The 23,113-nt window shown below is 55.1% G+C and overlaps 1 protein-coding gene across 12 annotated transcripts in view; it reads left to right on the plus strand.

Annotated features, from left to right (window-relative positions):
• PAK4 (p21 (RAC1) activated kinase 4) overlaps positions 1-23,113 on the plus strand; it is a 53,758-nt gene that overhangs the window by 21,500 nt on the left and 9,145 nt on the right. For 2 of the 12 annotated variants that reach the window (XM_031004347.2, XM_031004351.2), the window contains exons 2-3: positions 21,027-21,109; positions 22,328-22,553. In XM_031004347.2, coding sequence (XP_030860207.2) covers positions 22,350-22,553 — 204 coding nt within the window. In that variant the 5' untranslated portion in view covers positions 21,027-21,109; positions 22,328-22,349. Of the gene's footprint in view, positions 1-9,408; positions 9,644-20,659; positions 21,110-22,327; positions 22,554-23,113 lie in introns of those variants that run through there. The other 10 variants (XM_031004348.2, XM_031004352.3, XM_031004350.2 and 7 more) reach the window with 8 other exon arrangements.

The following is a 23,113-nucleotide window of genomic DNA, read 5'->3' on the forward strand; positions in this document are numbered from 1 at the left end:
CCACTCATCTGTCTATTCCCCCATTGTTAGGATTTTGTCAATTCAAGAATGTTATGTAAATGGAGCCACCCAGTATGCACCCTTTTTGCATTGACTTTATCCCTTCAGCATGATTCTCTGGAGGTGCATCCGCATTGTTGTGCTGGTAGTGACTACTGAGTAGTATTCCGTGGTCTGGATGCCCCACCGTTTGTTTAACTATTTCCCATTGGAGGACATCTGGGTTTTTCTAATTTTTTGGCTATTACAAACAAAGCCACTATAAACCTTGACAAACAGGGTTTCGTGTGAATGTCAATTTTTGTTTCTCTGGGGCCAATACCCAGAGGTACATACAGTTGCTGGGCAGCGTGCTGGTTGCATGTTTTAAGAAAACCATCAAAACCATTTTCTAGAGTGGCTGTACCATGTTATATTATCACCAGCAGCAGGTTCCCCACATCCTCACCAGCATTTGGTGTTGTCACTATTTTTTATTTTAGCTCTTCTAATAAGTGTGCAATGATAACTCACTGTGGCTTTAATTTGCATTTCTCTAATGGTAATGATGTTGATTAGCTTTTCACGTGCTTATCTGCCATCTGTGTATCCTCTTCAGTCAAAGGTCTCTTCATGTCTTCTGCTCATTTTCTTATTGGATTGTTTGTTTTCGGGTTTTTTTTTTTTTTTTTTTTTGGCTGTTGAGTTTTGAGTTTTCACTGTTCTTTTTTTTTTTCTTAGCCCCACCAGGTTCTCATATGAGATCTTTATCTATTCTCTCTCTCTTTTTTTTAGACAGAGTCTCACTCTGTCGCCCAGGCTGGAGTACAGTGGTGTGATCTCGGTTCACTGTGGCCTCCGCCTCCTGGGTTCAAGCGATTTTTCTGCCTCAGCCTCCCAAGTAGCTGGGATTACAGGCATGTGCCACCACATCCAGCTAATTTTTGTATGTTTAGTAGAGACGGGGTTTCACCATGTTGGCCAGGCTGGTCTCGAACTCCTGACCTCAGGTGATCCGCCTGCCTCGGCCTCCCAAAGTGCTGGGATTACAGGCGTGAGCCACCGTGCCGGGCGAGATCTTTATTCTATATACTAGTCTTTTGTCAGATACGTGGTTTGCAAATATTCCCTCCCAGTTTGTAGCATGTCTTTTAATACTTTTCGTATGGACTTTTGCAGAGCAAAAGTTTTTAATTTTGTATTAATTTTTTTCTTTTATGGATTGTGCATTTGCTGTCAAGTCTCAGAACCCTGTGCCCTGTCTTAGGTACCAAATAAGTTTCTTCTGCTTTTTTTTTTTTTTTTTGAGAGAGAGTCTCGCTCTGTTGCCCAGGCTAGAGTGGGCTCACTGCAGCCTCTGCCTCCTGGGTTCAAGTGATTCTTCTGCCTCAGCCTCCCAAGTAGCTGGGACTAGGGAGGTGCCCACCACCATGCCTGGCTAATTTTTGTATTTTTAGTAGGCACAGGATTTCACCATATTGGCCAAGCTGGTCTTGAACTCCTGACCTCGTGATCCGCCTGCCTCGGCCTCCCAAAGTGCTGGGATTACAGGCGTGAGCCACCACACCCTGCCTGCTTTTTTTTTTTTCCATAAAAGTTTGATAGTTTTACATTTAAGTCTGTGATCCATTATGAGTTAATTTTTGTACGAAGTATAAGTTTTGGATTAAACTTCTTTTTTTTCCCCCGTTTGGCATATGGATGTCCAGTTGTTCCAGCCAGCATTTGTTGAAAATGCTGTCTTTCCTCTGTTGAATTGCTTAGGCTTCTTTCACAAGAATCAGTTACCACGATGAGATACTACATCACACCTACTAGGATGGCTGCTGTCAAAAAAACAAAAATAACAAGTGTTGGGAGGATGTGGGGAAATTGGAGCCCCGTGCATTGCTTGTGAGAATGTAAAATGGTGCTGCCGCTGTTCGGCATAGAATTACCTCGTGACCCAGCAATTCCGCTCCCAACTGTTCGTCCAAAAGAATTGAAAGCAGGGACTCGAACAGATGTTTGTACACCCAGGCTCATCACAGCATTATTCACAAGAGCTAAAAGGTGGAAACAGCTCCGTGTCCATCAGTGGATGAATGGAGGAACAAAAGATGGTATACATGATGGAATATTATTCAGCCATAAAAAGGAATGAAATTTTGAGTAGAAAGCTATCATGTGGATGGTCTTGAAAACATTATGCTTAGTGAAATCAGCCAGACACAGAAGGAGAAATCCTCTATGATTCCACTTGTATGAGGGACCTAGAGTAGGCAGATACAAAGAGACAGAAAGCATGCATGGAGTCCCAGCTATTCGGGGGCAGGAGGATCACCTGAGCCTAAGAGGTTGAGTCCAGCCTGGACAACATAGTGAGACCCGGTCTCTTTTAAAATATATGTATATAGGCCAGGCGCGGTGGCTCATGCCTGTAATCCCAGCACTTTGGGAGGCCAAGGCTGGCAGATCAAGAGGTCAGGAGATCGAGACCATCCTGGGTAACACGATGAAACCCCCTCTCTACTAAAAATATAAAAAATTAGCTGGGCGTGGTGGTGGGCACCTGTAGTCCCAGCTACATGGGAGGCTGAGGCATGAGAATGGCTAGAACCCGGGAGGCGGAGGTTGCAGTGAGCTGAGATTGCACCATTGCACTCCAGCCCAGGCAACAGAGAGAGACTCTGTCTCTAAATAAATAAATAACAAAATATATGTTTATGTATATATAGAGAGAAAGACAGTAGAACAGAGGTTATCAGGGTTTGAGGGGAACAGGGAGCTGTTGTTTAATGGGTACATAGTTTTTGTTGGAATGATAAACATGTTTGAATATAGATGGTGGTGATGGTTATACAACATTGTGGATATATTTAATGCCACTGAATTGTATACTTACAGATGGTTAATGATGATAAATATGCTGTATATTTTACCATAATAAAAATAAATTTTTGAAACCAGCTAGGTATGTTGGTGTAGATCTGTTTCTGAGTTCTCTGTCCTGTTCCGCTGCTCTGTTGCTGTGACTGTCCCACCCCATCTGGGTTACTTGCTGCAGCGCTGGGAGAGGGGTTCCTCTGGCTTCCTCTCTCTCTCTTTTCTCTTTTTCAAGATTGAGCTCTTGAAAAAAGAGCTCTGGGAGCTGGCATTTTGGAGCTCCTCTAGGGTTGCGCGTGTAGAAGACGGCACTGTGTTGGGCCTAGGTTCAGAGTCATCCTTGACACCACCTCATCCTCAGCCCGTGTCTGACTCGTCGGCGAGCATTGCCTTTTCTTGGTAGACATAGCCCAGGTCTGTCCCCCTCTCTCCACTGCCGCTGTCCTGGCTGCCTCACAGTTGCCCGAACAGCGCTGCCTCCTTGTCACTCATCCTCACGCCCACTCAGGCCCCTTGATTCCGTCCTTCACAGGGCACCCAAAGTTACATCTGTAAAACCCAGGCCTGGACCAGGTGGAGTGGCTCCCACCTGTAATCCCAGCACTTGGGGAGGCCGAGGTGGGCAGACGGCTTGAGCTCAGGAGTTCGAGACCAGCCTGGACAACGTAGTGAGACCTTGTCTCTAAAAAAATAAATTAATAAAACTTTAAAAAATGTAAAAACCCAGGCCTGTCCTTGGCACCCACGTTGTCTCCCCTTGCTCTCTCATGATCTGCCTCCACCACACCGTCCCCGTTCAGGGCTGCTGCCCCCCCCATCCCTCCAGCCAGTGTGTGTCCGCTGGACTTTCACATTTTTTGCGTGTGGTGCTTGACTATAAGCCTGATGGGGTAAGGCCCACACTGCACTTCTGCCCCCGCACAGGCGGCACGTGACGGACGTGCATTAGATTTCTGTCGGTGGACGCCATGAGCGTGGGAAGGAGGTTGTGTGTGGCCAGAGCTGGTGATTGGGGGCGGAGAGTGTGCAAAAATGAGGACAGAGAGGTGGGCGCGACCTCGGTGAGGAGACGGCTTTAGCTCTGTGGGCCCGAGTAGGTTTTTAGCAGGAGAGGATACAATCAGATTAGATTTACAAAGGTCTCCCTGACCTAGCAGAAAAAGGCAAAGGCTTTGAATAGACACTTAGCGGAAGAGGACATTCTGATGGCTTTTATAAATATGAAAAATGCTCAACCCTACTAAATAGAAAAATACAAATGAAAACTAGGCTGAGGGGGGCCACACCTCACATATCAGCAGAGATCAGAGAGACTGGCCACGCCCCGTGCTGCAAGGCCGAGGGGAGATAGGTCCTGGCACCGCCGAGGGGCTGTGAGTGGGGACAGGCCTCACGCAGGGCCGCTTGGCAGTGGTGAACTTTACTGGACATTTACCCACAGACAAACTTGCACACCTGTGAAATGACAGCTGCACACAGTGAGTGTTGCTGCACCATTTATAAGAGCAAAAGACAGGAAACCACCACTCTGGCCCCATGGGGACTGGCTCCAGACATCACGGTCCTTCCACACAGCTGCCAAAGCAGCAAGGCAGTGCTCTGCCAAGATCAAGGCAGGGAAAGATCACCAAGACACACATATATATGCAGCATGTCTGTGGTTTCAGTTACCTGTGACCAACCATGGCCCAAAAGTACATGGAAAATTCCAGAAATAACCAATTCATATGTTTTATTTATTTATTTTTTTGAGATGGACTCTCTGTCACCCAGGCTGGAGTGCAGTGGCACCATCTCAGTTCACTGCAACCTCCGCTTCCTGGTTTCAAGCGATTCTCCCACCTCAGCCTCCCAAGTAGGTGGGATTACAGGCATGCGCCACCACGCGCGGCTAATTTTTGTATTTTTAGTAGAGACAGGGTTTCACCATGTTGGCCAGGCTGGTCTCAAACTCCTGACCTCAAGGAATCCACCCAAAGTGCTGGGATTACAGGCATGAGCCACTGCGCCGGCCCAATAGCTCATACATTTTAAATTGTGCACCATGCTGAGTTATCGTGATTTTTTTTTTTTTTTTTTTTTGTAGAGACGAGGTCTCCCTATATTGCTCAGCTGGCCTCGAACTCCTGGGCTCAAATGATCCTCCTGCTTCAGCCTCCCAAAGTGCTGAGATTACAGGCAGGAGCCACCACACAGCCTCGTGATGAAATCTTGAGCCATCCCACTCTGTCCTGCCCGGGACGTGAATCACCTTTCTTACCCCACATATCCATGGTGTATGTGCTACCCATCTGTGGCTACTCAGTAGCTTTCTCGGTTCTCACATCTACTGTTGCGGTATCACAGTGCTTATGTTCAGGTAGCCCTTATTTCACTTAACATTGTCCCCAAAGTGCAAGAGTAGCGATGCTGGCAATTTGGATATGCCAAAGAGAAGCTGTAAAGTGCTTCCTTTGAGTGAAAAAGGGGAAAGTATTGAACCTAATAAGGAAAAGAAAAAAAATTGTATGCTAAGGTTACTAAGCTTTACAGTAAGAACGAACCTTCTATCCATGAAATTGCGAAGAAGGGAAAGAATTTGTGCTGGGTTTACTGTCACACCTCAAACTGCGAAAGTCAACAGCCGCAGGGCATAAGGGCTTGGTTAAGATGAAAAAGGCATTACGTTTGGGGGGTGGAAGACAGGAACAGAAACGTGTTCCAACTGATGGCAATCGGGTTCAATGTTATCCACAGTTTCAGGCATCCATTGGGGGTCTTGGAACATACGCCTTGCAGATAAGGGGAACTGCTGTATATATAGTTGGCCCTGGGTATCATGGGCCCTCAGGATCACGGGTTCTGCACCCACCCATTCAACCAACGAAGGACTGAAATTTACTATGGAGGGCCAGCTTTTCCATCCGTGGTTATGGAGGGCTGACTGAGGGACGTGAGCATCCCTGGATGTGGTACCTCCTGCGGGGGTTCTGGAGCCAATCTCCCTCAGCTACCGAGGGAGAATTGTATAGATACATAAATTTTTTTCTTTCAAATCATAATTATAAATTGTTAGGATACACAGTGAAAATTGCATAAAACATAAATGTATAGCAAAACCAATTACTATAAAGGGAAAAATCTATGTAGCCACCCCTCCAGGTGAAGAAACAGATGGTGCCAGCGTCCCCCAACCCCCAAAAGCTCCCAGTCCCTCCCTTCCCCCAGAAGCATCCACTCTTTTTAATTTTAATTTTTTTTGAGACAGAGTCCCACTCCATCACCCAGGCTGAAGTGCAGTGGCACAATCTCGGCTTACTGCAACCTCCACCTTCTGGGTTCAAGCAATTCTCGTACCTCAGCCTCCCGAGTAGCTGGAATTACAGGCATGTGCCACCACACCCGGCTAATTTTTGTGTTTTGTTGTTGTTGTTTTATTTTTTTGAAACAGAGTCTCACTCTGTCACCCAGGCTAGAGTGCAGCGGCACCATCTCGGCTCACTGCAACCTTCGCCTCCCAGGGTCAAGTGATTCTCCTGCCTCAGCCTCCCGAGTATCTGGGATTACAGGCGCCTACCACCACGCCCCGCCAATTTTTATATTTTTAGTAGAGACGGAGCTTCACCATGTTGGTCAGGCTGGTCTTGATCTCCTGACCTCAGGCGATCCACTCGCCTTGGCCTCTCAAAGTGCAGGGATTACAGGTGTGAACCACCCCACCTGGCCTTAATTTTAATTCTCTAAAAATGTAGAGATGGGGTTTCACAATGTTGGCCAGGCTGGTCTCAAACTCCTGGCCTCAAGTAATCCTCCCGCCTCGGCCTCCCAAAGTGCTGGGATTACAGGCATGAGCCACCGTGCCCAGTCAAACTCTCCTGACTTTTGAGGCCATCATATGCTTGCTTTTCTCTCTGTTTGCCACCTCTGTCTGCAGCCTGAAGCAGTTTCCTTTTGCCTGGCTTTGAACCTTAAAGTCGGAGGATGGAGTATTGTTCGATGTTTTTGCCTCTTCTGTGTGGCGTCTTCTTTGATGCTTATCCACATGTAGCTGTAGTCATTCATTCATTCTCCCTATCATGTGCGATGCCATGGAGCCTTCATTCACCACCTCCTGGGGACGAGCATTTGTCTTGTTTCTAGTCTCTTCTCGCGTGTGCTCCCTGCCCCATGGGCCTGCATTATGCTGGAGTGTGTACCCAGGAGAGCTCTTGCTAGGTCAAGCGTGTGTCCCCACTTCCGCTGGATGCTGCTAAGCTCCTGCCAAATGCCAGCAGCGTGGGAGAGCCACGGAATGTTTTCGAGAAGAGCAAAGTACAGAATATTGTGTGTCGTGTGGCTGCCATTTCTCTTGTTTTTTAAAAAGCAGGTAATCATGTGTATACCCATACACACACGTAGGATCTCTCAGAAAGGAAAAGAAAAAACCTGAAAGTCTAGTAGTGGTTGCCTCCAGGGCTGAGCTGGGCCAGGGTGGGAGGAGGACGTCCTGTCACAGTTTACCCTTTGGCGCCTTTTGTCTTTTGAACCGTGTGCCTGTATTACAAAGACAGAGAGAAGGAAAAGGGGTAGATGAGTGTAAATGTGGTAAAGTGAGAATCACTGAGAATCGCCCAGTGCAGCTCCCTCTCCGTCCATTGGGGACCTCGTTTCCTGTGGCTGTCCAGAGCTGTCCAATCCCCACCCACTCCCCGCCAGAGCCCAAACCTGCCCGTCTGGTTTGCAGAGCTGCCCCACCTGGCTCCTCTCCGGGTGGTTACTCGACAGATGCCCCACCCCCCACCCCATGGGGAGGCAGTGGCCTGAGATCTGGGACTTCTGGATCTAGGCCCCTAGACCTGCCCTGCTGTGGTCCAGAGCCTGGCCCAGCCCCTCCTTGGACTTCCTCCTCACTGTGACAGGGGGTGGACAGAGGTGGAGATGGGAGTTCCAGGCCCTGAGAGCAAGCGCTGGCCTCCCAGCCCACGTTCTGTGTGTGGAGATAACATCTGCCCTCAAGGAGTTGGCTGCAGGGGCAGGGGTGTGCCAGAGCAGGGTAGTGGGAAGGACCCAGGCACCTCTGTCTGCCGTGTGCCGGGGCGCTTGCTCACTGTTGTCCCTGGATTCACCATGGCCTGGGCGCCCATCCTGGGTCCGGGCACCCAGCAGCCTTGGTCCCTACCGCCTACCAGACTGGAGTCCCTGGTAGAGCCCCTCTAGGATGTCAGCTCCCGTGGGCAGGAAGTTTTGTGGAGTTTGTTCAGTGCTGAATTATCAGGGCCTCCCACAGGTGTGCCTGGTATGTGCCTGGAGCTCAGTGAATGAATGAGAGGCGGGCAAGCTGCAGACAGCGACAGCCTGGGTGCTCAGGGCTGGCATGGGGAGGTGCAGGGTGGAGTGCACAGGGCTGGAGCCCAGAGGATACCTGACCCAGCCTGGGGTGGCAGGGAGGGCTTCGTGGAGGAGCAGATGCCTCAGGTGGGGCCGGAGGGTGAGAAGGGATGAACCAAGCAGCCCTCCGGAGGCCTCGAGGGGAACAGACAGTGTTCACAGGAGAAACAGTTACACCTGCGAGCTCTGCCTCGGGCCAGCCTTTGCACTGGAGGTGGGATTTGAAGGGGAGGGAGGGGTGCTGTGGAGCATCTTTTTCTTCTGTTCCTGAACGGGGGTTCTGATCACATCAGCCTCATGCTTGGAGCAGCTGGTTAAGGGCACAGACACCGGGACAGACATCCAGCCTGGGAGTCCCAGCGCCTGACCTCCCCTCGGGCATCAAGTCACTCCGCCTCTCCGCGCCTCAGTTTCCTCCATGATGAAAGGAGCCTGCTGAAGGACCTGTCTCATTTAGGGCAGCAGTGAGGCAAAGCCCCGGAGCCCACGCCTGTGCCAAGAGCAGGGCCTGGCCCAGAATAAGGCCTTGTCACATTGAGCTGCCTATTTTCAGCAGGGTTAGTTTCATCCTGGTGAGGCGGCGCCAGCATGGCGTTCCACCTCTTGGCCTCCTCTCCCTCCTCCTTTTCCTGCCATCCACACCTCCCAGCCCTATTCTGACACCTCAGGATGGCGATATGGGGGCTTCACCGTGGTCTCCCCTGACCTCGCCCCTCCCCCGGTCAGGCTAAGTCTCAGATTCCTCCTCATGGGTGAGGGGGGCAGAGTGGCCCCTTTCCTCTAGCCCATGCTGGGCACTTGCTAGAATCCCAGCCTTGGTCGGGGTGGAGGAGAAGCAAGTTCCAGCTCTCCAGTTCTGCCTCCATATCAGAAAGCCCACCCACCCCTCTCCCCGGTGCTCTATCCTGCACCTAGTGGCCCCTGTCACTCCCCAGCCGCCCCCACGTACATACCCTGGTCCCTTGTTTCAAACCTGGCTGCCCCTTAGCCGCCTGGCCAGCCACTTGCAGGCACTCAGCCTTGCTGTGTAGTCACCCCCTCCAGCCCCTGGCACCTAGCCTGGCATAGGGGGGTGAGACGGGGTGTGCCTGTTGGTGGGAGGCTGACCCTGCTGAAGCAAAGTCTGTGGCTGGGGTCCCCGCCCAGCCCTGCCCTCTGTCCAGGCAGCTATGAGCCACGTGGCCCAGGCCCACCCACCCCAGCTCCAGGCCCAGCCCCGCCTCCCTCCCGCCCTCCGTGGGTGGAAGCCACAGCCGAGGCTCAACTCCTGGCCGCGTCACCACCGCTGCCCTGGAGGCTGGAGCATAGAGCCCAGGCAGCCCTCCTCGGTGGGTGCCCATGTTGAGGGCCTGGGGAGCCCTGGATCTACTCTGCTTTCCCAGCTGGAAGCCTGTCTGTCCACAGGCCCGCCCCATTGAGGCTGGCCCAGGAAGTGGGAAAGAGCGTGGTGGAGGTGAGCTGGCCAGGCCTCGGGAGGGGAGGGGGAGGGCTAGACTGGCTGCCGGGGAACAAGGGTCTGCCCCTGGCCACTGGAGCCAGGGTGAGTGTGTGCGAGGGCCGCACCTTTCTTGGGGTTGGAGCGGGGTCACTGTGTTTCCATGTGTGCGAGATGGCAGGTGCCTGTCTGCTGGGGACTTGCAGGCATCTGAGCATAGGTCCCTGAGCCTCTCTGTGGGAGCACGCTCCTGGGGTCTGGCTTGCATGAGGGCAGAAGTTTCCGTGAGACTGTGCCTCACTCAGTCACTCTGGGTGACCCTGGAGTTGACTGGGTGTGCCTAGGTCCATGGAGGTCTCCTTGCCTACTGTGTGTGGTTTTGGGGTCGGGGGAGGCCTCCTAGTGTAGCTTTGTATCTTGGGGGTTATTCCTAGGTGCGTGTGTGTCCTGGGGTGAGGTGCGGCTTTCCCTCGAAGTCATGGAGTGTCTGCGGCATTGTGTGTATACACACGTGTCCCTGTGTTTCTATGTGTGGATCTCTTTGGGAGTCTCTGCATCTCTGGGTGCACGAGTCTTTGCAGTGTGTATGAAAGGGTCGCAGTCCACGGTCCATCCATGGCTCTTCTGGGGCCCATGTGCAGGCTGGCTGAGCCGCGGCCTTCCCATTTGCTGCGCATGTACTCTGAGCCAGGCTGGCTTTAAGAGCCGCTCCCCCACCTTCTCCCACTGAAGTCTCAGAAGCTCCCTCTGGGGCACGCTCTGCTGGTGCCCCATATTCTAGAGACATGAACGGAGGCTCTTGGTAAATGTCCTTTTCCCCTGCCCCACGGCAAGCAAGGCACTGACCCCTGGCCACCAGCCTCCTAAGCCCATGGTCCAGTACGGGCCGCCGCGAGGTGCTCAGGATGTTGTAGGGTTGAGGGTGGATTGTTGCTGTTGCCGGCTAGCCGGGAAGTTTTCTTTTTTTCGCCTAAGATAAATATTGGAGAAGAATGGCCAGGGAGCTTTCCATGTGACCAGTTCATGTGCCTGGAGGCCTGTGGTTTGTGTGGCTGGGTGTGTATCTGCATGTCTGTGATGGTCTTAGGACTCGGCTCTGTGAGGTGTCAGCTGTGGATGTCTTGCATGCTCTGGCATGTCATCACATGCATCTGTGTCTAGGGATCATGCATGTGTGTATGCATGTGTGAGAGTGTGCATGTGTGTGCATGTATGTGAGCATGTATTTGTGAGCGTGTGTGTGAGCATGCATGTGTGCGTGCATGTGTGTGCATGCATGTGTGAGCATTGTGTGAGTGCGTGTGTGCATGTGTGTGAGCGTGTGTGACCATGTGTGTGCATGTGTGTGCATGTGTGTGAGCGTGCATGTATGTGCATGTGTGAGTGTGCGTGTGTGTGCATGTGTGTGCGCACATGTGTGAGCATGCATGTGTTGCGGGATGGCTTCGCTCGCTGCTGTGTGTTGGGTGCGTGAGGAGAGGCCGTGGTTGCTGCCTGGTGTGTGTCCTGGCGTCTGTGCACGGCCTTGTGTGTTGCATGGCAGGGGAGGTAGACAGTGAGAGGGCTTGGGTGCTGGAGCCTGAGAGGGGCAGGGCCTCTTTCCTGCCACATCACCCCCTTCCCCCTGCCCAGCCTCAGGCGAGGAATAAATGACGTCTGCTCTGATTTCCCAGGCCGTATGGGCTCCCACACACTCTGTTGTGGTGTCCATCCCCACCCTGAGTACCTCTGGGGGGTGAAGGGCACCAGCAGTGCCCTTTGTGTCTGTGCCCTTTTGTGCTGGGCCAGATTCGGGGCAGGAGGGCTTGGCCCTGGCATCACTGGGGGCTCTGAGCGCCAGCCTGGGCCTGTCTGGGTAAAGGAAGCATCATCTCTTCATTGAGCCACACTCTCTGCGCTGAACCTTACCTTGTGCTAGGCAAGCCTGGGGACACAGAGATGGCCCCAGGCCCCGCCCTCCTGGGTCTCCCAGTCCAGTGGGAGAGGCAGACCTGTTATCAGACAATAACAGCCCATCAGGCTCCTCCCTCCCAACCCTGGAGAAAGTAAGACTAGCATATTTGCTCTGCAGAAGGGACCATGCCCGGCATCCTCTGTAGTGTGTTTGTTCATTCATTCATTCATCATTCAGCAGCAAGAATGCAGTAATGATAACAGCAGCGAGCCTACAGTGAGGCCCCACTCGGCACCAGTCACTGTTGTAAATGTTTTACATGTGTCGTCTTATTCGCTCGTCCAACATGCCCAGGAGGTAGGGACTATCACTACCCCCAGTTTGCAGATGAGGACACTGAGGCCCAGAGAGGTTGAGTCACTTGTCCAGGGGCACACAGCTTGGAGTAGTAGAGCCAGTACCTGGGACTGGGCAGTCGGCTCTTAACCACCAGTACAGGCCTGCTGAGCCCCTGTACTGCCCCAGGCCTCTGCTGAGGACAAAGCAGTGGCTAGGAGAGACAGGCCCTGTCCTCGTGGGGCTGCCCGTTCATTGCAGGAGACATACTAATTAAGGACTATAAGGACAAAGGTAAAATTACAGCTGTGACAGATGCTGTCAAGGGGAAGGCACGGGACATGCAGGGTTTTTTTTAGAGTCTCACTCTGTCGCCCAGGCTGGAGTGCAGCGGCGTGATCTTGACTCACTGCAACCTCCGCCCCCTGGGTTCAAGTGATTCTCGTGCCTCAGCCTCCCAAGTAGCTGGGACTAGAGGCACATGCCACCACGCCCAGCTAATTTTTGTATTTTTTTTTTAGTAGGGATGGGGTTTTGCCATGTTGGCCAGGCTGGTCTCGAACTCCTGACATCAGGTGATCCACCCACTTTGGCCTCCCAAAGTGCTGGGATTACAGGTATGAGCCACTGTGCCCGGCCATGGACCTGCAGTTTGAAGGAAGAGGAAGGGATAACAAGGTGAAGGTTGAGGGGGCAGGGGGCTCTTCAGGACCCAGGCTAAGGGCACAGTCCGTGCAGAGGCCTGGTGGCGGGGACGGCGCTATACCTGGAGGAACGAAGGAGAGCAGGGCTGCCCCCTCCACCCTCCACAGACGCTGCTGAATCCAGGCCCCACTCCAAAGGCGTCCCCCCCGCTGGATCTGTGTCTTTATGGGCTTTTACCCATTGTGGGGGCTCATGGATTTCCAGAGGCACCCCCCATGTGATTTGGCTTTTGCCAGGATACACTGCCACTTCCTGAGATTCCCAGCGTAGGCCACGTGGCTGGGTGGGCCCCCCTGCAGTGGGGAGGGCCTGGGCGTTCACAGCGGGGGTACCTTTTGTGGTGTTGGGACACACACCAGCTTACTTGCGGAACAGCCAGATTCAGTCTCTGAAGACCCATTTTCTCCCCATGCGTCAAGGTCAGACTTCCAGGGAGTGAGTGTACGAGGCCCAGGGACTTGTGTCTGTCTCGGCCCCATCCCCATGCCCTGCGCCTCCTCAGGGACCGGGCTCATTACTTTGGTAATGGCATCACCCATTTGTTCCACAGATATGTCTCGAGCACCTACTGTGTTCCAGCCACTGCTCTAGATGCCAGCAAGAACCAGACAGACAGACAGGTCCCTGCCCTCAGGGCACTGACATTCTGCTGGGGGCACTGCCAGTCAGTAGGTGTAGGATGCCAGGGGGGTGGTAAGTGCCACAGAGACATAAAAAGCGGGGTGCACATTTTGTTCAGGGGTCAGGCAGCCTCTCGGAGGAGGTTTTATTTGCACTAAGACCTGAATATCAAGAAAGGCTGAGCAGTGCAGTTCTGGCAGAGGGAAGATAGATGCAGAGGCCCGGAGGCTGGAACAGCTGTGATGAGTCCAAGACATATACGGAGGCGGCCAGCGCGGCTGGAGAGAAGCGAGGGGAGGAGATGAGGTTTGCGAGGTTGGCAGGGCCCTCCCAGTCAAGGCCGTATTGAATCAGTGTTTGAGCCAAAGTGGGAAGCCCTGTAGAACTGTGTGTGTACATTTGTGTAATGTCTTCAGATTCCCTTCTAACCACGGTGGCTTTTCTGGTCTTGGTCTGGTCATTGTCAGGGACATTGTCCCTTCCTGTTTTTGTCCCATAAACCCCCAAGGTCCTTTCTTTAGAGTGGAGGCCTTGGCTGGAGCCGGAACCACTGGGGAACAGGAGGCTGGGGGATGTTGACTTGCCTTCTCTGTGGGACAGAGTGGCTGCTTTTGTGACCTGGCACTGGATAGCCCTGGGCAGTGAGTTCCCCTCTCTGGGCCTCAGTTTCCTGGTTTGGGGAACAGGAAGGAAGAGGACTCCCCACCCAGCACCCAGCACTGTTTAGAGGGCTCCGCGTGGCCTGGTCTGTGTGCCTGGCACAGCCTGGGCAAGTCCACAGCCACGAAGGGGAGCCCTTGTGAGTCCACGCCCTGCTGTAGGCACTGAAATGCAGCCATCATGAACCAAAACGCGGTCCCTGTCCACATGAGCCACTGACTTAGCGAGGAAGATGGCCACAGACAGGCAAACAACTGTAATGTGTGAGGCAACGCTGAGGGCCCTGGAGGGAACGGACCTAGGCTGACTGCGCCAGGCTCCGCGCCAGGTGCTGGGGGTGCCACATGGAGCAAGACCAGGCCAAGCCCCTGCCTATGAGCTCACGCTGCAGCCCTCGGCCAGTCCTGCCACCTCCACCTTTACAGTGTGCCCAGAACCTGCTCATGCTGCCCCCTCTGCAGCCCCCACAAGGTCCTGTCCCCTTGATTTCCACTGGGCCATCACAGCCTTCTCCTCCCTGGTCCCCCTTTCGGTTCTGCCCCCACAGACTGTTCCCAGCCAGTGGGAGCCTGTGAACTCCTGAGTCAGGCGGTGGCCCTCCTGGGCTCAGAGTTCCTGCAACTCCGTCTCACTCGGGAAAGGACCAGGCCTTCCCGGTGGCCCCCAAAGCCCCACACGATCTGCCCCATTACCTCCTTGGCCTGTCCTTCCACTCGCCCCCTCGCCCACCCTGCTCCAGCCCCGTGGCCTCCTCGCTGTCCCTTGACCATATCCAGCAAATTCCTACCGCGCTGGCTGTTCCTTCCTCCTGGGCTGCCCTTCCTCCAGGGCCCTACATGGCTCCCTCTCCCCTCCTCACGCAGGTCCCTGCTCACGTGTCCCCTTCTCAGCAAGGCCTGCCTGACCACTTTATTTTATAATAATAGTTATTATTATTATTTTGAGATGGAGTCTCACACTCTGTCGCCCAGGCTGGAGTGCAATGGCGCGATCTTGGCTCGCTGCAACTTCCACCTCCCAGGTTCAAGCGATTCTCCTGCCTCAGCCTCCCAAGTTGCTGGGACTACAGGCGCCTGCCACCACGCCAGGCTAATTTTTTGTATTTTTAGTGGAGATGGGATTTCACCATGTTGGCCAGGCTGGTCTCCAACTTCTGACCTCAAGCGATCTGCCTGCCTTGGCCTCCAAAAGTGCTGGGATTACAGGCATAAGCCACTGCGCCCAGCCTGTTATTCTTATTTTTAAGACAAGGTCTCACCCTGTCACCTAGGCTGGAGTGCAGTGGCACGATCACTCACTGCAGCCTCGACCTCCCAGGCTCGGGTGATTCTCCCGCCTCAGCCTCCTCAGTAGCTGGGACCACAGGCGCACACCACCACACCTGGCTAAATTTTTATTTATTTTTTATTTTTGGGGTAGAGACAGGGTCTCACTAGGTTGCCCAAGCTGATCTTGAACTCCTGGGCTCAAGCGATCCTCCCTCCTTGGCCTCCCAAAGTGCTGGGATTACAGGCGTGAACCACCGTGCCCGGCCTTGACCACTTTATTGAGAATTCCAGCCTCCCCTCCCCTCAGCTCCTTTCTGATTGCTGCATTATTTTCTATGTCAGCATTTCTCACCCGACTTAGTAGATATTTTTCTGATTTATCTCATACATTGACTGCCTCCTTCCTTCTAGAATGTGAGTGCTGCAAGGACAGGGATGTTTCTGACTGTTGGGTGCACTGCTATGGGCCCCAGGCCCAGCAGAGTCAGCCCTTGGTAGATATGGATGGGTGCATGGGTCGATGCGTGGGTGGGTGTGATCGGGTCACTTGTGGGTGGAGTAGGTGTTTGCTAAGGAAGATCCTGGGGATGTGTCAGTCCCAAACCTGAGGACTCCTTGGAGGAACGAGGCTCAGTGTGGGAGGCCTGAAAACAGATGTGGATAGAGGAAGGTTGGGGGCCGTGCAGGATGGGGGCAAGAGCTAAGCCAAGGTTTGGAGGCAGGAATGGCGTGGGGGACTCAGGACAGCGAGGAACCTGCTGTGCCGGGACGGGAAGCCAAACTCCCAGCGCCTCCACCATCAGAGCACATGCCCAGAAGGTAGGAGGTAAACTGAGGCAGGGAGGGGCCCTCCCAGAGCTGGTACGTGAAGATTGTGGCAGGGTGGTGAGTGGGACCCAATGGTGGAAGGCTGAGTGCAGGCTGGAGGCAGTGAGTGGTCTGGGTCCCCTTCCTGATTCGAGTTTCATTTTGGTGATGATGAAAGGATGCCTGTGGTCCTGGCCACCTCCCCTGCTCTGCCCCTGGGCCCCTGGGTTCCGGCTGGGCCAGTCCCCTCCCTTCCAGGGGCAGCAGCTTTGATCAGAGCCTGGAGGGGGCGGGGCAGGAGGTAAGGGTTTTTGCACGCGCACGTCTGCTGACACTGACAGCTTTGTCGCACGGTGGATCTTGCTTTTCCATTTGCGCCAGTTAACCTTGTGGGGGAGAATGGGGGTGGTGGGACCCTTTTCCTCCCATAAAAGGTCAGAGGATGCAGGGGGTGACTGGAAAATCTGAAGTGTCTGCTAGGCCAGGCCAACGCTGCCTGTCCCGCATGTTAAAGAATTCAAAAGATTTTTTAAAATTTGAAATAAACATTTTAGAGTAGGATACAAAATGCGCCTGCATTTCTGGGATCAAATACTGGACTTCAGAGGCATCTGCGCCCCGGCTGGGGCAGAAGGCTGCACCTTCCTGCTGCTCTGGGACTACTGCCCCCAGGTCCCAGCTGCTTATCTGAAAGATTTCCCGGGTGCTGCTGGGCCTTGTCCAAGGCCTCTGAGCAGGGGAATAGTGCAGCGGACAGGGACGATCATTCCACGGAGTCCCTACTGTGTGCTGCCCTGGGCTACGAGGGGGCAAGACAGAGGACAGTCCCAGCCCTGTGAAGCTGACACATTCTAAGGGAGAGGCAGATGCTAAAGAATTACACACATGGCTGGGCCCGGTGGCTCGCGCCTGTAATCCCAACACTTTGGGAGGCTGAGGCAGGTGGATCACCTGAGGTGAGGAGTTCAAGACCAGCCTGGCCAACATGGTAAAACCCCATCTCTACTAAGAATACAAAAATTAGCCGGGTATGGTGGCGGACGCCTGTAATCCCAGCTTCTTGGGAGGCTGAGGCAGGAGAAGCACATGAACCCACTAGGCGGAGGTTGCAGTGAGCCAAGATCATGCCATTGCACTCCAGCCTGGGCAACAAGAGTGAAACTCTGTCTCAAAAAAAAAAAAAAGAATTATACACACACACACACAAGCACGCCATATATGTGGTAAGAGCCCTGAGGAAAGATAAAGCAGAGACAGGTGTAGAGGGCGACAGGACAGGAGCAGGGCTTGTGAGCACAGGCGGGCCTGGGAAGTCAGGGAAGGTGGGAGATCAGTGAGAGGAGAGTTCCAGGTGGGGCATTCGCCCATGCAAAGGCCCTGAGGTGGAACCATGTCTAGGATTTGAGGAACAGCAGGGGGACCTGTGTGGCCAGGGCACAGTGAGTACATGGGTGCTTGGGAGGAGAGGAGGGCAGCATGGTGATGGGCGCATCCTGTGGGGACTCTCAGGCCACGAGGAGGCATTTTGGGGGCCAGCAAAGGGTTTAAGGCTGTGAACTCTGGAGTGGGCAGGACTCTGGCTTCCAGGCCCAGCTCTGCTCGGTGAGCTTAGTGAGAGATTTTACCTTTGTGAGTCTCTGTTTCCACAGCTGCAAAATGGGGCTCAGAATGGCCACTCCACCGCGGTTGAGGGTGCCTGTGAGCTCAGCGTCAGCGTCTGCTCTGGGCCATGGGTCCCTTGTGGTGGTGGCGATGGTGGTGGGAGTACCGAGCTGAGCCTCAGGCCACATTTGGTGGGAGAGGTTGGTTTTAAGCATCTTTCCTGCTGCACAGGCCTGTGGGAAAGGCTGGTGTACAGCCATTGGGGAGGTGGGGGCCCCGGGGCCCACTTTGTGCCTCCTCCCACTACCCTGGGGTCCAGGACAGGTCACACAGGAGGGAGGGACCCTCACTCAGCAGAGACTAGGCCAGGAGAGGAAAGGCAAGGTCTGGGTGTAGACAGAAAGAATGGGAAGGGAGGGAGAGGGGAGGCCAGGACCAGCCTTGAGAGGATGATGATGATGATAAAAATAATAATAATAATAAGGCCGGGCACGGTGGCTCACACCTGTAATCCCAGCATTTTGGAAGGCCGAGGCAGGTGGATCATGAGGTCAGGAGATCGAGACCATCCTGCCTAACACAGTGAAACCCTGTCTCTACTAAAAATACAAAAAAAAAAAAAAAAAAAAAAATTAGCCAGGTATGGTGGTGGGCACCTATAGTCCCAGCTACTAGGGAGGCTGAGTCAGGAGAATGGCGCAAACCCAGGAGGCGGAGGTTGCAGTGAGCTGAGATTGCACCACTGCACTCCAGCCTGGGCGACAGAGCAAGACTCCCTCTCAAAATAAATAAATAAATAAATAAATAAATAAATAAATAAAATAATAATAGACAAAACCAACAGTGTCACCTCAGCCCTCCAGGGCAGCAGGACAGGCAGGTAAGAGCCCAGCCTTCAGTGCCTTCCACACACAACCGCCCAGGTTCAAATCCTGGCTGCTTCTTATGTCTGCTTCTCACTGGCTGCTTCTCCTGTCCATGCCCTGGACAAGGGCCTTCCCTTCTCTGGGCCTCAGTTTCCCCATTCGTCAATTGGGATGAGGATGCTTGTGAGGATGGAACGGGATTAGACGCACAGCAGGGCTGGAACCTGCGAATCTCTGCAGACAGGCCTGGAGTCTGGTGTCCACTCTGCCACCCTAGCTGGGTCACCTGGGTTAATGAGGTCCCCCTCTGTGCCTTGTTTTCCCTGTCTGTAATCCGGGGCTTATAACGGCCTCTCCCTCCAGGGTCATATGTGGGACTCCGGGTAAAGTGCCTGGAAGAGGGCTGGTACACAGTAGGTACTCAGTAAGTGCTGGCTGCTATTGGAATGGTGACCGGCACTTACTGAGCACTTACTGTGTGTGATTTGCCTTGGTTCTGATCCCAACCACTGTCTCTGGGCCAGGCCCTCCGTGCCCTCTGTTCTGTGTAATTCCTTCTAAAAATTCCAGGAAGGCCAGGTGCGGGGCTCACGCCTGTAATCCTAACACTTTGGGAGGCCAAGGCAGATCACTAGAGGTCAGACCAGCCTGGCCAACATGGTGAAACCCCATCTCTACTAAAAATACAAAAATTAGCTGGGCGTGGTGGCAGGTGCCTGTAATCCCAGCTACTTGGGAGGCTGAGGCAGGAGAATTGCTTGAAGCTGGGAGGCGGAGGTTGCAGTGAGCCAAGATCGCACCACTGCACTCCAGCCTGGGCGACAGAGCAAGACTCCGTTTAAAATAAATAAATAAATAAATAAATAAATAAATACTCTACGAAGCAGCTACTATTATCGCCGTCTTTGAACAGAGGAGGAAACTGAGGCACAGCGTGGCTGAGTTGCTCACCCAGGGCCACATATTGAGGTCCCCAGGTTGGGTTAGAGCCCCAGTTCACAGACACAGAAAGTGAGGTCACATAGGGCCGGTCGTGGCAGCCCTGCTGGGGTTTGGAGCCCTAGGCAGCCTGACTGCCAAGCTTGGAGCTGGCCTGGGAGCCCAGCCCCCACCCTTCCCTCCCTGCACCTGGGCAAGCCCAGCCTTTCTGCCTAGCTCTTCTCCCTCTTCCCAGGCCTGGCACGGCCTCTGTGGCCCCCATGAGGTCAGGAGCATCTGCTGGGAAGGGAGCACCTGCTGGGGAAGCCGGCAGGGCTTGGAGCTGCACAGGACGGCCCAGGGTGGGGTCCCTGCCTGGTCATTATAAACATGTTCAGTTCCTCTGTTTGTCCTGCCCTCTGTGCGGTGCCCAGAGGGAAGGGGTGGCCCCAGGCAAATATCCGGAGGCGTGCCCCTTGCCCCCTTCCCTTGGGGGTTTATGGGTGGGAGGGCAGGAGGCCAGGCGTCGGAGGGCATCCTCCAGACCCCATGCTGCCAGCTGGGCCAGCCGCCCGCCCTCCAGGCTGCTCTTGCCCCGTCCCTAGGTGTCCCCCACCTCAGGGTCTGCCTGGCTGTCCGCCCTCCGGGCTTAGTGAGGGGTCACATGGCTGATCCTCTTCCCGTGGCTGTGGGAACTGCCTAGTGCCCCGCAGTGGGGAGGGAGCGGGATGGGGCGGGGTGACAGGTTCACGATGAAGAGGCCTGGGCTGGGCATGGGGCCAAAGGGGGTGGAGGGACATCTGGGAGGACGGAGAGGCCGGAGGACATGGGACGCAGATCTGGAGTGACAGCAGGCAGAGTGGGCAGATGGGGACTGTTGGGGTATGTTGGGGTATGGGAGCTGGGCCTAGAAAGCCATGAGAGAGTAGGTCAGGGCCACCAGGGGTGGGCCGGGCTGGAAGGCCACGAGGGAGGGGTGGGCAGCACTCAGGGCGCCAGCATTGGGCTCAGAGAAGGGGCTGGGCAGAGACAAAGGAGGCCCCCCGTCAGCCCTCCATCCTGGGCCCCAGGGCAAGCAGGGAAACTGGGCCAACCCTGGGAGCCTTGGCCAGGCCCGGCTCTGACCACCCGCTGGCCTCTTGGGACCAGTTGAGACAGGTTGACTGCCGAGCCCCCACCCTCCTCCCACGGGGCTCCCGCTGCCAAACCGGTTCCCCTGGCTGGCTCCCATGGATGGTCCTAGCTCTGGGCAGGGCCTCACCTTTCCCAGCTGCTCCCAGGAAGGCAGCCTGAGCCGGGAGGAGAAGTAGGTGTGGAGGGGCCATGTGCATCTGCGCATCCTCTGTCCTCTCACTAGGGCCACAGGACTTGCTGTGCCACGTGCTGTGCCAGGCATGGGGGAGCCAGCTGGGAACAAGACAGAACAGAAACTCCACCTGCATGTCCCCTCGTCCTCTGGTCTCAACTCTTCTCCTCTTCCTGGAAGCCTTCCTGCTGCCCACCCCGCGTCCCTCCAGACTGGGTCCTGTGCTCCCGTCCCCCAGCCCTGACCACCCTGGGCTGCTGCTGCATGGGGACAGATCTGTCTGCCCCACACGAACTTCCCATGGGTCAAAGGCTGTCTGGGTCACTGCAGTGGCCACAGAGGAGGCCCATTGCTGAGTTCTTCCTAAATGAATGAATGAATGAGTGAGTGAATTGGATGCATTCCTCTCATTTTACAGATGAGTAACCCGAAGCCCTTAGAGGAGTGGTCACCTGCCTGAGGGCACTTCTGTCCCACCAGCATCAGACCAGGTGTGTGCAGGTGTGTGCGACTGCAGGGCCCAGGCCCGGGACAGCTGGGGTGGGGCCTTCGGGGGGAGCAGGACCTGGGCCCCTCCTCCCACAGGCACTGTGGGAGCCGCCCCAGCCATCACAGTGGTCCCCACCGATAGGCCCCCCATATTTGCCCAGCCCTGCACCAAGCTCTTTGCTCCCAGTCACCCATTACCCCTCGCAGCAGCCCTGTGGGGGTTCATCCACAGCACAGAGAGGTTGTCACCTGCCCAAGGTCACGGCAGCATGTGATGGAGAGTGGAACTCTGGCCTCTTGGCTCCCCCTCCCATCTTTCTCCAGGCTCTCTATGGGATGCCGCCATCAGAATGTCTCTCCCTCAGCCCCTTTGTTTTTTAAAGTGGATTTGGTCGAGCATTTGCTCTGTGCTTGGTACTGTGTCAAGGGCCCGATTGAAGACCACAGATCCTAAAGATAGGGGAGTGTCGCGGCAAGGCTGCCTGGAGTGCCCTCTTAACCCAGGGGATCAGTAACCCTGTGCTGAGTCAATATCCAAAGGTGTGTGTGTCCCCAGCCCAGACTCATGGCTGGACCAGTGGCAGTGGCCAGGCCATCAGTGACCGTCCATCGAGTACACACCATGTACCAGGCATAGCAGGGGATGTGGGGAAGCGGGGCGGATGAGACCCAGCCAGAATGTGGCACTGACACTCTAGCGGTGCGGTGTGGATGCTGCACTCATGAACCTAAGAAGGAACAACAAACAGGATTTCCATGAGTTCTGGGCTGTGACTGTGATGTAGAGCGGGGGGACTGTGGGACACGGGGCTGTTTGCCTTGGGGTGGTCAGGAAAGGAGTCACTGCTGCTCTGAGAACTGAAGGAGGGGACGGGGAGCCCTGTGCAGACACTGGGAAGCGAGCTCCTGGCAGAGGGGCCAGCCCGTGCAAAGGCCCTGAGGTCTCCAGGGGGGTGAGAACAGAGAGGTGATGGGGCCTTGTGGGCCTGCAGGAGACAGAGCGGCAGGAAAGTTCTGAGCAGAGGGACGTGACCGCTCAGGTGCTCACGGGTACCCTCTGGCTGTGTGTGCCACACAGATGGGGGCAGGGGGTGGGCAGGGAGACCCAGAAGAAGGCTACTGCCTCCTGTTGGTCCCGGTGTAAGATGAGGGTGGAAGGGACAGGGCAGGGGCAGAGGAGGAAGAGACATGGGCAGGCTCTCACTCACCCACCGTGATTCCCTCCCGCAGGCCGCACCGAGTCCCCGGCACCATGTTTGGGAAGAGGAAGAAGCGGGTGGAGATCTCCGCGCCGTCCAACTTCGAGCACCGCGTGCATACGGGCTTCGACCAGCACGAGCAGAAGTTCACAGGGCTGCCCCGCCAGTGGCAGAGCCTGATCGAGGAGTCGGCTCGCCGGCCCAAGCCCCTCGTCGACCCCGCTTGCATCACCTCCATCCAGCCCGGGGCCCCCAAGGTATGCGGCACCCACCACCACCTCCCCCAGCCCACCCCAACCCCCGAGTGGCCCCGGCCCTCAACCCCACACTCGACCCTGTGACCGACACCTCCTCACTGACATGGAAATGGAGACAAACCCCAGCCTTCCACCCCTATCCTGGGTCCAGTGCTGGCCTTTCACCCTCAGCCTTCCACCCCTATCCTGGGTCCAGTGCTGGCCTTTCACCCTCCACCCACTGGCTCCGAGTCCTAAGAACCCACGCCACCCCAACCTGAGCCCCCCCATGGCCCATCTGACAGCCCCCACACCAGCCTCCAAGCTCTGCTGTCTCCCGCAGACTCATGTCCCGGGGGCCATGCTGCTGTACCCCAGACCACACTCCCGTCTCACCCAACCTTGAGCCTTTCCAGAGCTCCTGGCAGTGGAAGACAGACCCATTCCCAGAGGGTGACAGCCCCAAGTGGTCAGGGCTTGGGTGGGGGAGCCCGGAGGAGGCACCTGACACAGACCAGGGGTCCAGGCAAGCTTCTGGGAGGAGGGGACACCAAGGCAGAGCCCAGGGCTGAGGAGGAGGA

This window comes from Gorilla gorilla, chromosome 20 (genome assembly GCF_029281585.2).
Source record: "Gorilla gorilla gorilla isolate KB3781 chromosome 20, NHGRI_mGorGor1-v2.1_pri, whole genome shotgun sequence".
NCBI classification, from domain to species: domain Eukaryota; kingdom Metazoa; phylum Chordata; class Mammalia; order Primates; family Hominidae; genus Gorilla; species Gorilla gorilla.